Source organism: Podarcis muralis, chromosome 4 (genome assembly GCF_964188315.1).
Source record: "Podarcis muralis chromosome 4, rPodMur119.hap1.1, whole genome shotgun sequence".
NCBI lineage: Eukaryota > Metazoa > Chordata > Lepidosauria > Squamata > Lacertidae > Podarcis > Podarcis muralis.
Genome location: NC_135658.1, coordinates 83400525 through 83418767, shown reverse-complemented (window position 1 = coordinate 83418767; position 18243 = coordinate 83400525). Strand labels below are relative to the sequence as shown.

The 18243-nt window shown below is 40.8% G+C and overlaps 1 protein-coding gene across 5 annotated transcripts in view; it reads right to left on the bottom strand.

The window, feature by feature from the left end:
- FGF14 (fibroblast growth factor 14) overlaps nt 1-18243 on the bottom strand; it is a 309088-nt gene that overhangs the window by 70750 nt on the left and 220095 nt on the right. For all 5 annotated transcript variants that reach the window (XM_028728197.2, XM_077927681.1, XM_077927682.1 and 2 more), the window contains 2 exons: nt 4231-4341; nt 752-855 (listed from right to left, as the gene is read on the bottom strand). In XM_028728197.2, the coding sequence (XP_028584030.1) occupies nt 752-855; nt 4231-4341 (215 nt within the window). The remainder of the gene's footprint in view (nt 1-751; nt 856-4230; nt 4342-18243) is intronic.

Below are 18243 nucleotides of genomic sequence, written 5' to 3'. Positions count from 1 at the left end.
GAATGTAGGATAATGTATACACAGCATCGCCCAAGTTAATCAAAACACATTGTTATCTGAATTTACTGTGACTCTTCTTTGGAATCTCATATCAGCTCTAACTCTGAAGAATCTTTCTATTTATCTTTACCTCCCAAAGCTTTGAACTTCATACAAATTATCTGAATAAGTGAGGCTGTAATACTGTATAGCAAGTATCAATGTATTAGAAGAGTTTGGACTTCACACCTTGAAGTCATAGCACTGTACAGTCATATTAAACAAAGCCCTCCAGCTACTGCTCAGAATGCATCTTCTAATCATTATCAAATTATTGCATGGGCATAACTAACTGCTGCTTCTCATGTTTCATGGATAACATGGGAGCGGCTGCAGCACTGCTGCTTCTTGCAACTCTGAGACAGTAACAAAAGCTGCAGGCCTCATGCTTGATTCCTCCCTGTGCCAGTGTGTGGGCTCCTCCTATGTGGCTCAGAACTTCTGATGCTACTTTCATAGTTCAGGAAGATACCTTACTGCAGTCGCTTCCACAGGACAAAAAATGTTGTGAGAAAGGGTTGTGTCAGTGATTTGCAGTCTGAAAATCCCACATGAAGGTTCTATCTCCTTATTAAACCCACAGGTATTAAGAATCAATATGTAGAATCATCTCACCATTCTTCTTTACAAATCCTGCAAGATTTTCTATTAATTGGATCTACCTTTTTATAGAAAAGTAGATTAGAACCAATAGCCATGGCATATTACTTACTGACGTATAAAGGAACCCTTCTCCATTTAGGGCTATATACAAGCCTGTTTTTACACCCTGGATAGCGACAACTCGAAGTCCCACTGGTATAAGGTTGAACAATGCTGTAAAAATAAAGAAGATCTGTCACAGATAAGCAAATAATGTCATGTAGAAATCCTACGCACAGTTAATTCTCAAATTCTATCTGTGACTATATCGTAAGACTGAAGCCAGAATGCAACAAAGTACATTTCAGCCACAGTATTAGAAATCAAGCTAGGAGTAGTGGCAGTAGCAGATTTAAATTGGTTCAAAAACACTTCTTGCTGTACCAGAATTGTTTCAGATTGGTTCCCATGAAAAAATAAATATGTACCTTCTTCACTCAGGTTCACTTTTGTCATGTGTGAAAATATTCAAAGTTACAACAACAACAAACAACAACAACATATTATTATTTGTACCCCACCCATCTGACTGGGTTGCCCCAGCCACTCTGGATGGCTTCCAACACATATAAAAACATAATAAAACCTTAAAAAGTTTCCCTATACAGGGCTGCATTCAGATGTCTTCTAAAGGTTATATAGTTACTTATATCCTTGACATCTGATGGGAAGGTGTTACTGTACATAAGGTGGGCACCACTACCGAGAAGGCCCTCTGCCTGGTTCCCTGTAGCTTCACTTCTTGCACCAAGACAGAAGAATTAAACCAGGAGTCGGCAATGTGCGGCCTATGGGCAGGATGCGGCCCACTAAGACTGTTTTACTGGCCCATGAGCTGCCCCCAAACCGAGCTGCCCAACCGAGTGCTAAACCAGCGCAGCGCGGCACGGGGACTCGCCGAGTGGCACCGGAAATCGCATCTGTGCATGCGCAGATACCAGAAACCGTGTCTGCGCATGTCCACACGCCAAAAATCGCTTCTGCGCAGGCGCGATTTTCAGCATCTGGGCATGCGCAGGTGCGATTTCCGGTGCCACAGACATGTGCAGACGCAATTTCCGGCATCGTGCTGCACCAGTCTGGCCCACGGACAATCTCCGTGGGAGTGATCCGGCCCATTGCCAGTAAACCTTGCTGACCCCTGAATTAAACCCTTCCCTGCTATCTAAACCTTATGACAACAGGGCTTCAGAGAAGCTGAATTGCAGCATCCATCTCTGAAAGTATCAGTGTGCACAAATAGCTGCTTTAAATTGCTTCCCATAGCAACGGTCTCCATGTGGTAAGCCATTTGTGTGTTGTAGCTGCTCACCACACAGATGGGTTTTTTTCGTGCAACTTCAGCCTCTCACTCTCCCCCCCCCCCCAGGTCTGTGTTGATGTGTGGGAAATCTCCTGATCTGCCTGGCAAACCATTGCACAAAAACAGCTGGCTGCATGGAGGCAACAACAATGGACGACAATTGAAGCATCCTCCATACAGTGGAGTCAAAATCCATCTTGGGCATATTTTCTGGCTCAGCACTTGCAAAGGATCAAGCAATCACGCAACAGTTTCTCAAAGGGTTCCTTATTGATTTAAGCTGGGAGGGGAAGCATCCACAGAAAGTGAGACCTTGAAATCATGACAACAACCGGTATAAATGTTTTGACCAAAGTCAAAATGTATGAAAAAGAACAACTTGCTCATTATTGCTCATCACAGGAGAGGGACATGACTCAAGCAATATGCCCAGGAGGGAGAAAAATAACAGACCGCTCACAGGAAATACATAGAGAAAATTAGGCTCTATTATTAATTCTTTGTCATATTAGAAGATTGTGAGCACCATCAGAATTGGACATTTAAAGCTGCTGTAAAATGAAGAAGATGCTTGCTTCTCTGCAAGTAAGCGACATTCATCTTGTATAGGGCCCCACACCACCAAGGTGGCCCCACACAGCCTGGGGAAGGGGCATGAGCGACAGTGGGCTACTGCTTGCCTTAATTGTACAAGGCGGCTGTGCATTGTTTTGCTTATTTAAAAACCTTTAGAGGAAGGTGCTCATGTTCCACACAGCGCCATGAGCCACTCTGATGTTTTCTCTCTCCTCCTATACTTCAGAGTGAGGCAAAACAATTTCCTGCCATTCTGGAGCCACTCTAGTTCTTACCACACTCCTTGACCACTTCAAACATTTAACTAAAGCAACAGCTCTCTCCAAACTTTTTAATGGAGTTTTCAGGTGTGCTGGATGTAGCACACCGAAACTCTCTATAAGTGGTTTTCAAGAAAAGTTAGAAAAATGGAAAGTGAGGGGTTAGGAGAACGTGGAATGTTGTTGGTAGGATGACCTCCAGCAGTGGCCCTGGTCTCTAATACATTCCAAAACAGCTTGTTCAGGAATGGTTAGTGAATCATCTGTGTATGCACAGCAGAACAATGATGTGGTGAGAGGACATCCACCTACTAGCCTGTCTTTCCCTCCTTTCCTCCATTCAGATTTCCAGGCAATGCAGCCATGTTGGATACTTTGCTGAGGCAGCAGAGAAGAAGAAACACATAATCCTAGAAAGTCCTGCCCTGTGTACATCCTATCCGATTGCTCTGCTGGTAATGTCACCCTCCTTCACGTGGATTCATATTTCAAGCTCTTGAGCAGCGCATGAAGATATGTGGTGGAACTCACACCAACAGACCAAAGGGAAAGCATTACTCACAGTATTTACAACATTGGACTCCCTCCAAAGGATTAACAGAGAAAAGAGGGTTTTTAATGGAACACGGAAGAACGAGTGGGACCACCACCCATCCTAGGGTAACCTGACCAACCTCAATTTTAAAATTGGCTTAACTTTCACTGAGCTGGAGACACAGTTAAGTGACATTTCTAATGAATAATGGGAAATTGTGGAATGCCATCACAATTCATTGTTGCATTCTGGCTGCTGCTGAATTCAGCTGCCACCATAATGATCATGAAATATTAAAGTAGTCCTTTGCTTAGTAGGGTTGCCATATTTCGAAAAGCCAAAGAGCGGCCATTCAAAGCAAATAAATGCAATTTGTCCCAAATTTTAGCTCTGAAAAAGAGGGCACATGGCAACCCTACTTACAGCAATGCTATCTATGTAATTTAGAGTTATTTAGTGTTATTATAACACACCTTAAGAGACTATTATGCCTAGCAATACTTCAAGAAGCCTGCACACTTAAGCTGAAACTAGGAAGCAGGTATGGAGATTCTTCCCAAACTAGCACATAATTTTAGACATTTTTGAAAGCTATTTTTGTTGAAAAGGAAGCCGGGCTATCATCCTGCAGCGAGCAGCTTCAGCACTTTCCTGAAATCGCATGCTTCGTCTCATTCACATATATGAAGGCACTGGTGGTTTAAAAAATATGTATTTCTATTTCAATTTGTAAATATCAAAAAAAGCAAAAACAAATCAGAAAACAAGAGGCATAAAACAACCCACACCCAGTGATGTTTGCATGTAAATCTTGAAATGGTTAACTTTACAATATGTGTGGAAGAGATGAATAGTTTCCTAGAGCAATCACTTACTAGAATTACTGCTGTCATCCTTGGTTCCATCGAGACTTCCATCAGGGTGCATTTGCAAGTAGTAGCCTTGCCTGCAATATAACCTGGTCACTATACCCTTGAGCTGGGGATCTGAAAGACAAACATATTTCGTCACTAGCCTCCAAGCCATGTAAATAGATATCCCAATGTCTCTATTTGAGAACAAGATACTCTATAACTGCACAGCTCCCCTTAATGGCTGCCTTCAAGGAGTGGGGATGTAAGCATTGGTGAATTTTGATTCACCCAGTTTCTCATTTTTCCATTCTTAAATTCTGTTTTCTACACTTCTGCAGCAATTTGTGATGTATTTATTTATTTTAAAAACCCCATGGAAATTATTCAGCATCTTAGTGCGAATTAATGCTAATAAACACATTTTTGACCTGGGTACACGTTTTTGCAAGCAATTTGTCCTAATATAATGATTTCCCCCGTTGTTGTTTTTTTGAAAATAAAAATAATATATTCACCTTTATGCACACTTTTATTCAATATATGCATTTTTAAAAATAAAACGTGGTTGGAGAACTGGACCACAAAATTCAAAGGAATGCAAATTTTGAAGGATGGCTGTGTTTCAGTTCTCGTATTGTTTTGGAATGTGTGAATTTGATAGATTTGCCTTTAAATGCAAACTGAATTGAATTTCTACTTCGTCCCTAACAGGGAGTAAACCAATTCCTAACAGGTTATCAAAATTTTAGCAGCCATTCTGCTCCTGAAAAATAAGCAGAAGCCAAAAAGGACAAAGCTTTTATCAACTGATGGACCACCTTCTGTTTCCCACTACAAATGGATGAGCCCCATTTTATCCCTGAAAAGTGTCTTTGATAGCTTCTTTTTCTGTCAGCTGAAACCAACATTCCAGCAAGCTGGTAATTCATAAGAACAGATAAGTTAATTGAAAAGATCAGTTGATAATGTTTATCACATTATGCATTTTTTTCTCTTAGTTACAGCTCAAAATGGTTGTTCGTGTTGTTCATTCCCATATTGAGAAACATCAGTAATTTAAGATATGGTCCATGTTGCCCACATAAAACAAGGGTAGGTGAGCTACATTTTATTGGACATATGCTTACTGATTAGACTACGGAAGCTCACATACTTAATTGGTTGAAATTCGGGCCTATTAGACATTATGATGACTAACACCAGGGAACACACTGACTGTGAACAACCAACTTAGCAATAAATAAAAATGGGACTCTTAAGAAACAGAAGTGCTGAAATAACTTGGAAAATTCCCAGCAGCACCAAAATAGAATTGTTATTTCTTCATAAAAAACATAAGCCTCTTACTCTTAAAATGTGTACAATATAGCTCCATTATAATTAGTCATCTAAATTGCTCAATACAAAGTCTATCCATACTCTTTCTTTCTCTTTCTTCCAACAAGAGCTGCAGCAACCCACCTTTCTTCTAATCCTGTTCCTATTTGCACAGGAAATCTGTACAGGTTCCAAGTTCTACTTTTTAAAGTTCTCTTCGCAAGCTTAATTCTTTTGAAATGCACACAGGAGTGTAATCCGGCTGGTACATTTTCATAGGAACATACTTTCAGTACTTTCAAAAATTTCTAAACTTAGCAGAGATAAATGTAGTGTACCATAATAATTAACATAACCTGGGAGGTCCAGGCCAACCAGTCACTCAGGAAATGAAAAATTGTACCTTTCAAGTTCACATTATTCGTAACTAAAAATCATGTTTGCTAAGCACGGTTGTTAATAATGAACAATGTCACATGCATACAGGAACAAGAGGGTTTATAACACGGAGAGAACAGTAAGATGCATGTCTTTCGGTAAAAGGATTCCAAGTAATGACTGATAAAAGAGCTTTCTCCAGGCAACTGAAACCTCCTGTCCTATTTCAGACGTGAATTGTGTGTCATTTCTGATAAAAGTGGGGCATCATGTTGACATGTATTCCTCAGGTAATGCTGGCAGATCGCATCAGGTACGAAAATGTCTTACATTGGTAGAGTGATATGGAAGGTTATAATTTTTACGTACTGGCAGATTTAATCCTTTTTGACTTTTTCAAATGTCATATTATTATTATTGTGGGCATGCAAAAAATCTAATAATGCGGATTACCTTTAAGAATGCAAAATCAATAAGAACCTTGAAAAGTTATGTCTTTTTCAGAGTTGAACCTAAGTAACAGGCATGACTATGCAACAGACATTATGCCTAGTTTAAAAATGAAAACATATTGTATATGGTAAGTTGCATGTTCTCAAGCTATGTGTTCAGAATGGAAGGGCAACTGCCGCCCTTTTTTTCTTGTTAAAACTTAAATCTATGTGTGTAAAAACTTTATGCTACCAACCTCAAAGGAACTGTATGGGTAATTCCCATCCCTCTTTCCTGCTCACTGGAGAATAGAATATTCTGCAGTTTTCTGCCAAGGGCATAATCAACAAGTAGCTCAAGCCCTCCATCCGTCATGGAAGTCTGTGATTCCAAAACTGTCATGCATGAGCAAACCCTCCATGAAAATCAAATCATGTAATCCATTTTAATTTAGTCACATCCGGAAAGTACAGAGACATAGCAGAATGACAGAGCCATTTGTCACTTTGCTTCTAATTTGTACAGAAACTAGCCAGTCCACATTAGTATGACTACCAAGTCAGAAGCATCTATAAATCAGTAGGTTGCATTTCTATAGTTATAGAAAATAGAAGGGCAGTGGGATAATAATACAAGATTTCCATATATAGGAGCACTAATACCTGGCTAAGAAAAATAAATTCAGATGGTTCGGTTTTTTTATACAAGACAGGGATTGCCATCATTTTTGTGTATGTCATTCATCTGTGTGCCAGTTTCATATAAGCTTCCCATAAATCAAGGTTTTATCCCAAAGCTTCAGCTGAGGGCTGAAGTGACAACGAAAATCTGCAGGCTAGAGAACCCTGGCACAGTTTTGCACCTGGCAATTCTACCTATATCAAGGACTAATGTAATTCATTTGGCTACAGCCCTTTCAGAACTCCCTCTAGAATTTTAATTTCTAAAGCACCTGGGAAAATTCCATAGAAAATAAGGTATTCCAGATCATCAGTGAGCAGCTCAGTAGGGAAAGGACAGGAGCCTAATTTGCAATGCTAAGTACGAAAATTCTGAACCACAGCCAATTTTATATTGTTATGTACAGGAAGCTTCCTCTATAATACAGAGTGGCAGGGTTCCTTAACTTGTGATTAACTTCATTTACTCCTTGCCAGAATGCATAAAAGCACATGAAATGAAGTGGTATATTCTTTCTGGTTAGATACGCAAAAGCATCACTCCAAAATGCTGCTGGCATATTCACGGAATGTCGTACGGCACACTGTATGTGGTCCTATTTCTTGTTAATATGCCAATTGCACAAAATATGGAAAGAAACCACTCGTATTACTTGTATAGAATTTCACATTTGCTTGTATTGAGAGGCAAGAGCTGAGCGCCTGCATACAGAACAGGAGGAGAGAAAAAACTGCATGGTCAACAATCTGGCAAACAAAAGAAAAGAGAAAGAAATTCTACTTGCCTCCAAACCGATTAAACTGAAATTTTCAATATTATATATGTCACACACAGTAAATGTAGGGCAACTAGGGTCAACGCTTGTTTTTAATTTGAGGATTGTGCCAAGATGCAAGGCTTTCCCAGTCTGTCTTACAGAGTATTTTGGCAATGAACACCTACCTTTCTCCATCTCCTGCTGCTAGCACTAGGCATGAAGCAATCAATTAAAAATACATTTTAAAAGCCTTGCCAAAAGCAGGCAAAAGTATTGTTCTATGTTTTCGCATATACAGAAAGAGGAATGAGTGGTCTGAGCTCAGCAGGGAGCATTTTTGCCCATGCAAAATTGAATTGAACCCATGCAAAATCCCTCTCACCATGACCACTGTATTGCCAATAGGAAGGGATTTCACTTAAATAACACCTCCCCATCCCAGTCGGTTCATTTCTATAAAACAACTGTGAGATGCTAGATTTGGTTTTGCTAAACTGATGCTATGGCCAACCACCACCTCAAGCCAGGTTCACTGTTCTCGCTGCTATTCCCTGCATGTGGAACATGGGATAATGCAAGACACAAGACTTCAGGCCCCAGTGGGGGGAAACTGAGGTCTGCCTGCCATTTCCCTTCCCTCCATGAAGGGTGAAAAGGGAGAGGGCCCCATTCCTGTACTGGAGAGAATGGCAGATGTTGCCATCTCAGGGGACATGGTGATGTGTACACCACACAGCAAGGCTTAGGGCTGAGCTGCATGCAGCCCTGAGCCTAATTTCATGTGGGTGGGTGGGAAACCCAGTGGGAAAGAAGAAGGGCTGGAGGAAGGAAACACTATGGAGAAAATCCAACATAGATGGGGCAATGTAAGAGGAAGTAGCGGAAACCCTCTGGCAAGCGATCAGACCTCTGGAAAGAGTGATCTGTCCGTCCTCTGACAGTTGACTGGGTAAGAGGAGAAAGAGAGGGAGAGAAGAAGAGTTTGGATTTGCTATCCCGCTTTATCACTACCCGAAGGAGTCTCAATGCAGCTAGCATTCTCCTTTCCCTTCCTCCCCCACGACAAACACTCTGTGAGGTGAGTGGGGCTGAGAGATTTCAAAGAAGTGTGACTAGCCCAAGGTCACCAGCAGCTGCATGTGGAGGAGTGGGGACGCGAACCCGGTTCACCAGATTCCAAGTCTACTGCTCTTAACCACTACACCACACTGGTGTAGTGAGAGAGAGAAGGAAGTGGCAGGGGAGGCAGAAAGGGGGCCCTGACCACTGTCCATCTGGCTCCAGCTACCACTGGCTTGGGCCATGCCCCCCACTAGCATTCATTCATTGAAAGATCCACCTAAGGGTATGTGTATCTCAAAAAGAGGAGGAGGAGGTGGTGGTGGTGGTTGCACACTCCTGTCATAAGGCCCCAATCTAGATCTCCAAATGATGTCTGGGAAATTGATTCAATTACTCTCAATGAGTTCTGGACTTCATTTTTATAGATTCAAGCATCATTATTTTATCTTCACTTCACCAAACTGTATTAAACTAAATGGCCTTTTTTTAGATCTCCTGTGCACATTGGTGGTTAGCTTTTTGGCTCCCCACATAATTGGATTCCTATCCGAACTAACTAGGGCAAATACTGATTTTGTTAAGGTGAGTGAGAGAGGTGAATCAAGTGGAATTCACAATTGCAGAAAGATATTGAAGAGAAACTAAGATTTATTGCACTGTTCTGTTGCAAATTAATGGCTGAGGAATCAATCTTTCATAGTGCATCTCTTTCCAACGTATTTAAAGCTATTGTTGGAACATTAGGACCCTTGCATCTTTCTACCAAAATATCATCTCCTTTTAGGAGATTTCCAAAGGCATAGTGCAATGTAGATTATTGACTATCTAAGATTCAATTTAGGATGATTGCCAGAAAAGTTAAAGCAATGAGAATGTTGCGTAGGACAAAGCGTACAAATTATTGCTGAAAAATGAAATGATTTCAGAAACAGTTAGGGAATGTTCTAAAATTAGCCACTGAAAGGGGATTCTCCCTTTTCTGGAAGCCAGTCAATTGTGGATTGAAAAAGTTGCTTTTAACGGCAGTAATATATAGGCTAATCCTTTAGGGATTTGGAGATGCAGTGTAGAAGATCCTGCTTTAGAGTAAAGAGCTGAATTAGATAGCTGCCAACTCTTTACAAATCCTACAGTTCTATGATTTTATAAATATCTGCCAGTAATACACCCATCACTGTTTGTGTCTTTTAAAAAGAAATAGGCACAATAAAATAAGAATAGATTGCCCCTTTCAAAAGAAAAGAGGCTGAACATAAAGAGAGTATCAGTTCTGCACCGACTAAATATATTATAAACAGAGACATTTCAATAATATTCCTGTGTGCCTCAACACTGCAGAACCAAGAGAGGGATGGTGGAAGAAAGGGAGAGCAAATGTGTAGCTAAGAGAGGGAGAGAAATAGTTGAGGAATTCTGCAGCTCAAAATAGGAAGGGGGCAAAACTCCATAGCTCTCAAGGGACCGTACGAAATCCACTTCAATAGAAGAGCTGGGGCAGTAGAGGGACCCCCTCCTGCCCCATGTCCCAGCTGCATGCTTCAAAATCTACAGAAGGAAAGCAATAAACAATCCTGCAGGATCCCTGGCCTCTAGTCAAAATCCCTTCCAAAACTTCTCTTTACCATGGCACAATTTTATCTGCAGGCAACAAGCTATGTACCAGGCCCAGATTATGATACTTAGTAAGAGCATTGCAAGAGATTCACCATCAAATAGTACTTCAGTGGGATCTCTCATTAAGTACGTCACATTTCATGGAAGGTCAAAAAGTTATTTGTGTCTGTTTCATAGGGATTTAGGAAATTATATTTTACTAAATAAAGTGCCAGGTCATGTTCTGGTGTTTTCCTGCTTCTCCAGCACTATCTGTTAATACGATGTAACAGTGCAGACAGCTACTAATCTTTTGCTTCTCTGGCTCCCCATTTGACTTCTGTGGCTACTCATTTCCAGTGAACCTTTGATGCCGATCAATAAAAAAAGAAGCATCCCTTACACTGAAAGCAATCATTATCATTAAATATACTTGTGTGTCGTGAGAGGCATGACATACAATTTATTCTGTATGGAAATGATGAACTGTGGAAAAGGGGAAAGAATTAAAATTGTTTTCAAAGCTTGACATACTTTACAAACAGTTCCTGTAGCTCTGTTATGACTACCTCTATTATATACTAGGACAGAGAGCGAGAGACAGTTCTGAATTTCTAGCTAGAAAGGCCCTGCAGGAGAGAATCATGGCTCCTACCTGAAACACAGTGTTGGCAGAGAAAGACGGATACATTTGCCTCAGTAGCCTAAACTTACTATTGCATGATAATAGGTATTTGTAGTTGTCACTGAACCACAACTAGGTTGGGCATGAGACTTCACAAATAAAGACTTCACAAGTAAGTGGAGGATGAAATGCTTTTAGACGAAACATGTCACAGCTCAAAGGGCCAATGGGTTTATTTATGTGGAAATAACCAGTTCCACTCTAATAAAGCTGGGTTAATTACTGCTCCTGATACTCCCTTCTGCCACAGTGGATCATTATTATATTACTTCTGCATCAAACCTGGTTTTCAGTCTATCTGCCAAACACACAGGATTCTTCATTTCAGTCTGTGTTAAAGATCAGCTAGCATTTTGTAAACTTGAACACTTTGAGTGGCTCAAGTTACATGCAACCCGCTTCAGCTTAAATACAAGGACCACAAGATTTCCCTCTCCTGTTCAGTGCTCATGAAGACACCAATGAAGGGCCAATACAGGGAAAGCCAGTGGGATTTAAATAGCCTGGCTATCCTCAGGAATGCAGTCAAAGTAGTAGGGGTCAGTGATGAATAAAGAGTAGTGATGATCTTTCACATAAAGGCTTAACACATATTTATTGAGTGTTTCTATTGAGTGACGCTTACCTAACAACTGATTCATATGACCCTTTGGCACAGAGTGGCTCAGTGGGCTCATGGCAGATTCTTCCTTTTTGCTCCAATGGACATTCAGGTCAAACCATGAGCACAGAAACCTACCCCTCTGAGATGGAAGAGTTATCAGGTCTGGGTTGGGACCAATACCATCACCTGACAAGAGTGAGACCAGCTCAGGATCCAGATGTCTGGGAGGGAGAAGGGGGATGTTGGTGTCGGCCTATGGGAGGCCAACTCAGCCAGTGCCTCTACTCAATCCAAACCCTACATAGGCTGGCATAAGGAGTGGGTGGGTGGATTGTTCTATTCTCTATCTAGTGTACTAGACACTATCATTATTGATTTTTGAAAAGTTGATTTAAATACTCACCCAAATAGTTTCACTCCACTGCCTAATGCTATCACCTCATTCAGCCTATTGGGAGGGCCAACCCTAGTATGCCCTTTATATGGCAATTAGGGTAATATGGGTAATTAGGGCTCAGGAATAGCATCTTGCACAAACCAATCCAATGATCCCCATCACAGAGATTATTCCCCTGCCCCTGTGTTAATTATTAGCAATTTATTTCACACAGAGACCTAACAGCAATGCAGCCCAGGAGTTTGAAACCAGGTAGTTCTAACTTCCAAGGCAATTTGCTAACTTAACAATATCTGAATTTTCCAAATCGTTTTTTTCAGCATAACACACTTTCCTCCTTTAACTCATATGTGTGGAACTATGAGGAAAAATAAATGTTGAGCTGAGTGCTAGATTTGTAGTTGGGAATTCAGAGTGCAACTGAACCCAAAATGGAAGATACTCGGCTGCAATCTGTTCCACTGATACAATAACACATTGACACATGTACTTGGAAGCACAATGCTGACTACATATAGGTAAAAAATCACTGCCTGTCCTTGATTTCATTTTCCAGAATTGACATTGTCCTTCCTTTCAATGCTCCCCACACAAGTCCACATTAACTATGCAGAATTTAATTTATATATATTATGGACATTCTAGTTCAGTGGTTCCCAAACTTTCCCCCCCTCCTTGGACCACATGACAAGTGCTGAGAGTCACATTTTATTCACTGACAGAAATCTCAATAGTGAGAAACTTTTAATAATGCAAAAGTTTCCTTCATTAGAAAAGTTACAGACCCCTGAAGGTTGAAAAGAAGGGGAAAGATTGAAATCCATTTCATTCCATCATAGGATCACAAGGTATGGTTTTCTTAGTGCATCAGATGAACATTTCCAAAGTTAATCTAAAATTTCATACGAGGGGGAAACAGATGCTGGCTTCTGGGGGCTAAGGCACTTTGACCCCCCCAAATGTTTTTTGAGGGGGCCAGCCCCCACTGTATTCAGAGGGCTGTGTGTGTGGCATTGGTACATGGCATTGGGGGCCCTCAATCATCTGGAGAAGCTGGTGCCTCTGGGGGGAAAACAATCCATAGGTCAGGGGCCCTCCAGATGTTGCTGGACTACATCTCCCATCATCCCTGCCCATTGCTGGCATCACTGGGGCTGATGGGAGTTGTAGTTGGAGGTCAAGGTTCCCTACAGCTGGTGTAGTTGGTCAATCTACAATTTTGTAGTGTTTAAAAATGAAGACAAACCTAAGCCCATTCTGACCACTAATTTCAAACCTCACCAGCCCCCAAAGCATTTTTGTGGTTGATGATGCTAAGGAAGTTCAAAAAGAATAATTTAAGGGTTATCAATGCAGTGCCTGGGGGCATGTATGTGCCCACAGGGTTCCCTCACCTCTGCCCCCACTGAAATTATGCTTGTAAAAGGATATATATATATATATATATATATATATATATATGCCAGTGGAATGGGTTGTGGTGTGTGCTTGGTTACCATGTGTGTGAGCGTGTGTGTCCACAATGTTTGTAAATGTGGCCACGGGCCCAAAAAATGTTGGCAACCGCTGGAGTAAGTGATAATGTTGGCGCTGTCATGCTCATACAATAACCAAGAGGGGGAAGAAAAATAGGACTTCTGAATTCATGGCATCAGCTAAAGAGCCTAACACCCTCTAGGGAACTATCTATATTATACTTTAATCAAGCCTGTACTGGTGTCCCGTGAGAGGAAGCAATATGTAATTAGATCACTAATAGATGACAACAGAAGTCTGGATCCCCATCAGCATTCATCTTCAGTGTGCTTCAACAATTCAATAAATTAGCATACCCTCTCAGGTAGATTCAGAGCCAATATTGATGTAAAGAGATATATTTGAAATAGCAGTATAAACTTCAAAGACTAGCCAGGCAGGACAATGAGCAAAAATGACAGTGTTCTAAAGTGTTTTTGCTACTATAGATGGCATTCATCTACATTGGTATATACTTATACAAATGGAGCAGAGGAAGCTGTGGTGTTGTCATGTCAGGACTCAGCAGAATGAGGAGGACAACCCCTAAATGCTACAGGGCTGTTTGCCGCATTTTGAAGTACATGACTATCTAAAGATCACCACCCATCCTGGTAAGACCATTAGGACTGCAGTCTTTATAATATTCTGTATTATTATTATTAGAATTTCTTACCTGCTGTTCACCATGGGACTCAGGGTGGGCTAAAACAATATAAATATACAACACTAAACCATTTTAAACAATCTATAACCTAAAGAATAGGGTAGCCCCTAAAATACCTCTCTCCCAGGTGTCAAAGGGATAAGGAAGTGCATCTTCAGCCTATGGTGGGCGTTATGCAATGATAATTCTAGGTACACACTCACCTGGGAGTGAACACAATGGGTCTGAGTAGACATGCACAGGGTTGTGCTGTAAGGCAAGAGTTCAAAGGTGCCAAACTGCACCACTGTATGTTTTTTTAACTTATCATGAGTGACTCTACTGACTTGATCTTTAAGGGGTTCTCTTGCAGTGGAATGCGAGAAGGAAGAGGCTAGAATGCAGAGAATATTACATCAGTCCTGTGTGTTGCACTCCAAACTGAGACAAAACACCAAATTATATGGGAATTCGTAAGTATATCATGACATACTAGGGTAACACCATGTTTCTGGTACAGAATTTTAATTTTAGACAAGCCAGAAACTCTATCTTATGCAGAAAGCACCAACTAGACCAGTGTTTCCCAAATTTGGGTCTCCAGCTCCTTTCAGAGTACAATTCCCATCATCCCAGACCTCTGGTCTTGCTAGCTAGGGATAATGGGAACTGCAGTTGAAGACCTAAGTTTGGAAACACTGGACTACACAGAAGGATCAATTAACGCCAAAGTTCAACCACCTCTACTTTATAATTTTATAGACAGAGCTAAGGGTTTTTTTGTCTGATTCTTTCTAAAACTTGGATGCCTGTGTTTGGTGTGTTTCACAAGAGATCCTAATTAAAGAAGTAACACACTAAGGGAGTTCCTTTTATCTCCCAGGATATCTTAGACATCCTATTGTTGTGATGTCTAAAATACAGAAGGAAATAAGAGATTGGTGGTAAAAAAACAGGCACAGAAATCTGTGCAGCAGATGAATGTTACACTAACCAGCTGTTGACAGACACATAAGGCAACAGCAATCACAGTTTGGTTGTTATTCCTCTCTAGTCCATAGAGAATTCTAAGATGTCTCAATCAAAGCATCTTATTGCCTATCTTGGGACACTCACAGATAGAGATTGAGAATAATTTCAAATCAGTTTACATTTAAAGGCAAATTTACCTAATGCATACTTTCCAAAATAATCTGAAAAATGCAATACAGACTCCTTTCAAAAATTGAATTTTGCAGTGATGTTCTCCAGCCAAGTAATGCCACATAGGTGGTGAAAAGGGTGGATACGAATGCATATTAGTGAAAATAACATGCAAAAATGCATTATTTTAGACAAAAAATGCTTTGAAGAAATGTGTATATTAGACAAGAATCCAGATGAACATGTGCATATTAGGAGAAATTTGCACTAAAATGCTGATGAATTTTCATGAGGGCTTAAAAAAAATAGCAAACTGATACAGAAATGTGGAGAACTGAATTTTAGATTGCAAAAGTGAGAAACTCAGAAACTGAAATTGACAGACTCACCTGTCACTATTCACAAATCACAATCTCAATGGAACTGTAAACTCCATTAGAGACAATTTTGCTACTGATTATGTGAGCCATAAACCACATTCTCACATGCTTTCCCTGACGTCTTGAACTCTCTCAGAGAACATCTCTATAATCCCTTCCAACTTTATAATTATATGAGTCTATGCTTTCTCTTTTTCTTCAAATCTTGCCTAAAGCCCCACCTTACAGAGGCAGCCTTTGTTTAACACCCCTGTTGCCACCCCCAAAAAAGTGTGCATTGCATTTCTTCACATTCTTCCATTCTCTCTCCCAGTCATTAAACTTTAGAATGTAAGCTCCTAGAAGCCGGAGCTTTTTCTTAAACAAAATCATCTTTTTACTTATAGTATCCTGTGAAGCGCCGTGGTGTTGAGGGAATACAATACAAATAATGATGAAAGAGACAGATGATAACAGTTTATGAATGATTTTGTCAAGGCTGTTGACTCTCTTTCAGTCCCCTTGAATAATAAGCAATCAAAGGCTGAAGTGATTTTAGGGGTTGTTGTGCCAGGACAAGTGATTGTATAAATTAGTCTTAAAAAAATAAAAATAATAATGAAAGAACCAAATTATAATAAAAAACAGTAGCCCTTTTCTTACAATTTAAATGCAAGAGTCATGAATTTACTCTATTTCAACACATCCCTAAAGGAGCTAAGAGTTTGACAATAAAATACAGCATTTCCTACACTGTGATGAGAAAACGCCCTTGCTAAGAAAAAGGTGGATAGGAATGAGGACTACCCACAGGAGAAAATTACACATTAAAATAAAATACGTGTAAAAAGAAAAATGGTTATATTAAATCATTAGCCATTCACTTTGTGGCTGCAGTTTCAAACTGTTAAAAAAAATGGATTACATTGTAAACTCAGCTTCCCCTGCATTGCTCCCCACAAGCACCAATCATTTGGGGAAGAATGCACTAATTGTCAGCCTTGCCTTAGAAGATATATCCTCCATTGGTACCCCTTTCTACTCTCCACTGCTTTCTTAGAGTACATTGACCTGGGGCAGAAATGTGATATGCCAGACCTGAGGCTACCATTGGAAATGGCATTCCTAGGATGATGATGATGATGATGATGATGATGATAATAATAATAATAATAATAATAATAATAATAATAATAGTAATAATAATTTATTATTTATACCCCGCCCTTCTGGCTGAGTTTCCCCAGCCACTCTGGGCGGCTCCCAATCGAGTGTTAAAAACAATACAGCATTAAATATTAAAAACTTCCCTAAACAGGGCTGCCTTCAGATGTCTTTTAAAGATAGGATAGCTGCATATTTCCTTCACATCTGAAGGGAGGGTGTTCCACAGGGTGGGCGCCACTACCGAGAAGGCCCTCTGTCTGGTTCCTGTAACCTCACTTCTCGCAATGAAGGAACCGCCAGAAGGCCCTTGGTGCTGGATCTCAGTGTCCGGGCTGAACAATGGGGGTGGAGATGCTCCTTCAGGTATACAGGACCGAGGTTGTTTACGGCTTTAAAGGTCAGCACCAACACTTTGAATTGTGCTCGGAAACGTACTAGGAGCCAATGCAGATCTCTCAGGACTGGTGTTATGTGGTCCCGGCGGCCACTCACAGTCACAAATCTAGCTGCCGCATTCTGAATTAGTTGCAGTTTCCGGGTCACCTTCAAAGGTAGTCCAGTAGTTGCAGTAGTCCAGAGGTCAGTACACCAAAAGGAATCCTGTACTGCCCCTATTGCCCAGCTTCCAGAACATGCACTCAGAAAACTGGGTCTTCCCAATAGGATGCCTGGTGCAGACTATTGACTTCCTAATAATCACTGCAACCCCCCTCCCCGCCCACATGACCTGGGTTGCTGTGCGTAAGAGAAACCTGGTGGACAAGCAGTGGCAAGGACAGGCCCATCTGCTTCATCCAACCAGGTCTCTGTCACACATGCCAGGTCAAATCCTCCATCCACAATCAGGATGGCAGTGGTTTTATTCATCATTGACCTGGCATTGAACAGCAACACTGTCAGGTCATGTGGGTTTCCCTTGCTAATTCCAGTAAGTCTCCCATCATTCCTTTCCTGGAACATGTGGGATTATTGAGCATGAAGTCATTGTGTTTTGCATTACCCTGTGCTCACAGTCGAGAGCCGATCCTGTGTGGGCAACAAAATGTATAATGCAAGGATACTATCCCACAGGGCAAGTGATCCAACACAATTTGGAGAAGAGTGGAAAATACACACTATCAGAATGTTGTTTTAAGTGGCAATGCCCTTTTCCTGTCTAATGTGCCATTGCATCCTTACAGCACAAACCTATGCATGTTTACTCAGAAGTAAGCTTCACAGGGTTCGGTGGGGCTTATGTACAGGGTGTAAGACAGCAGCTGTAGTTACCCATTTTGTATGTTTTAATAACTAGGCAA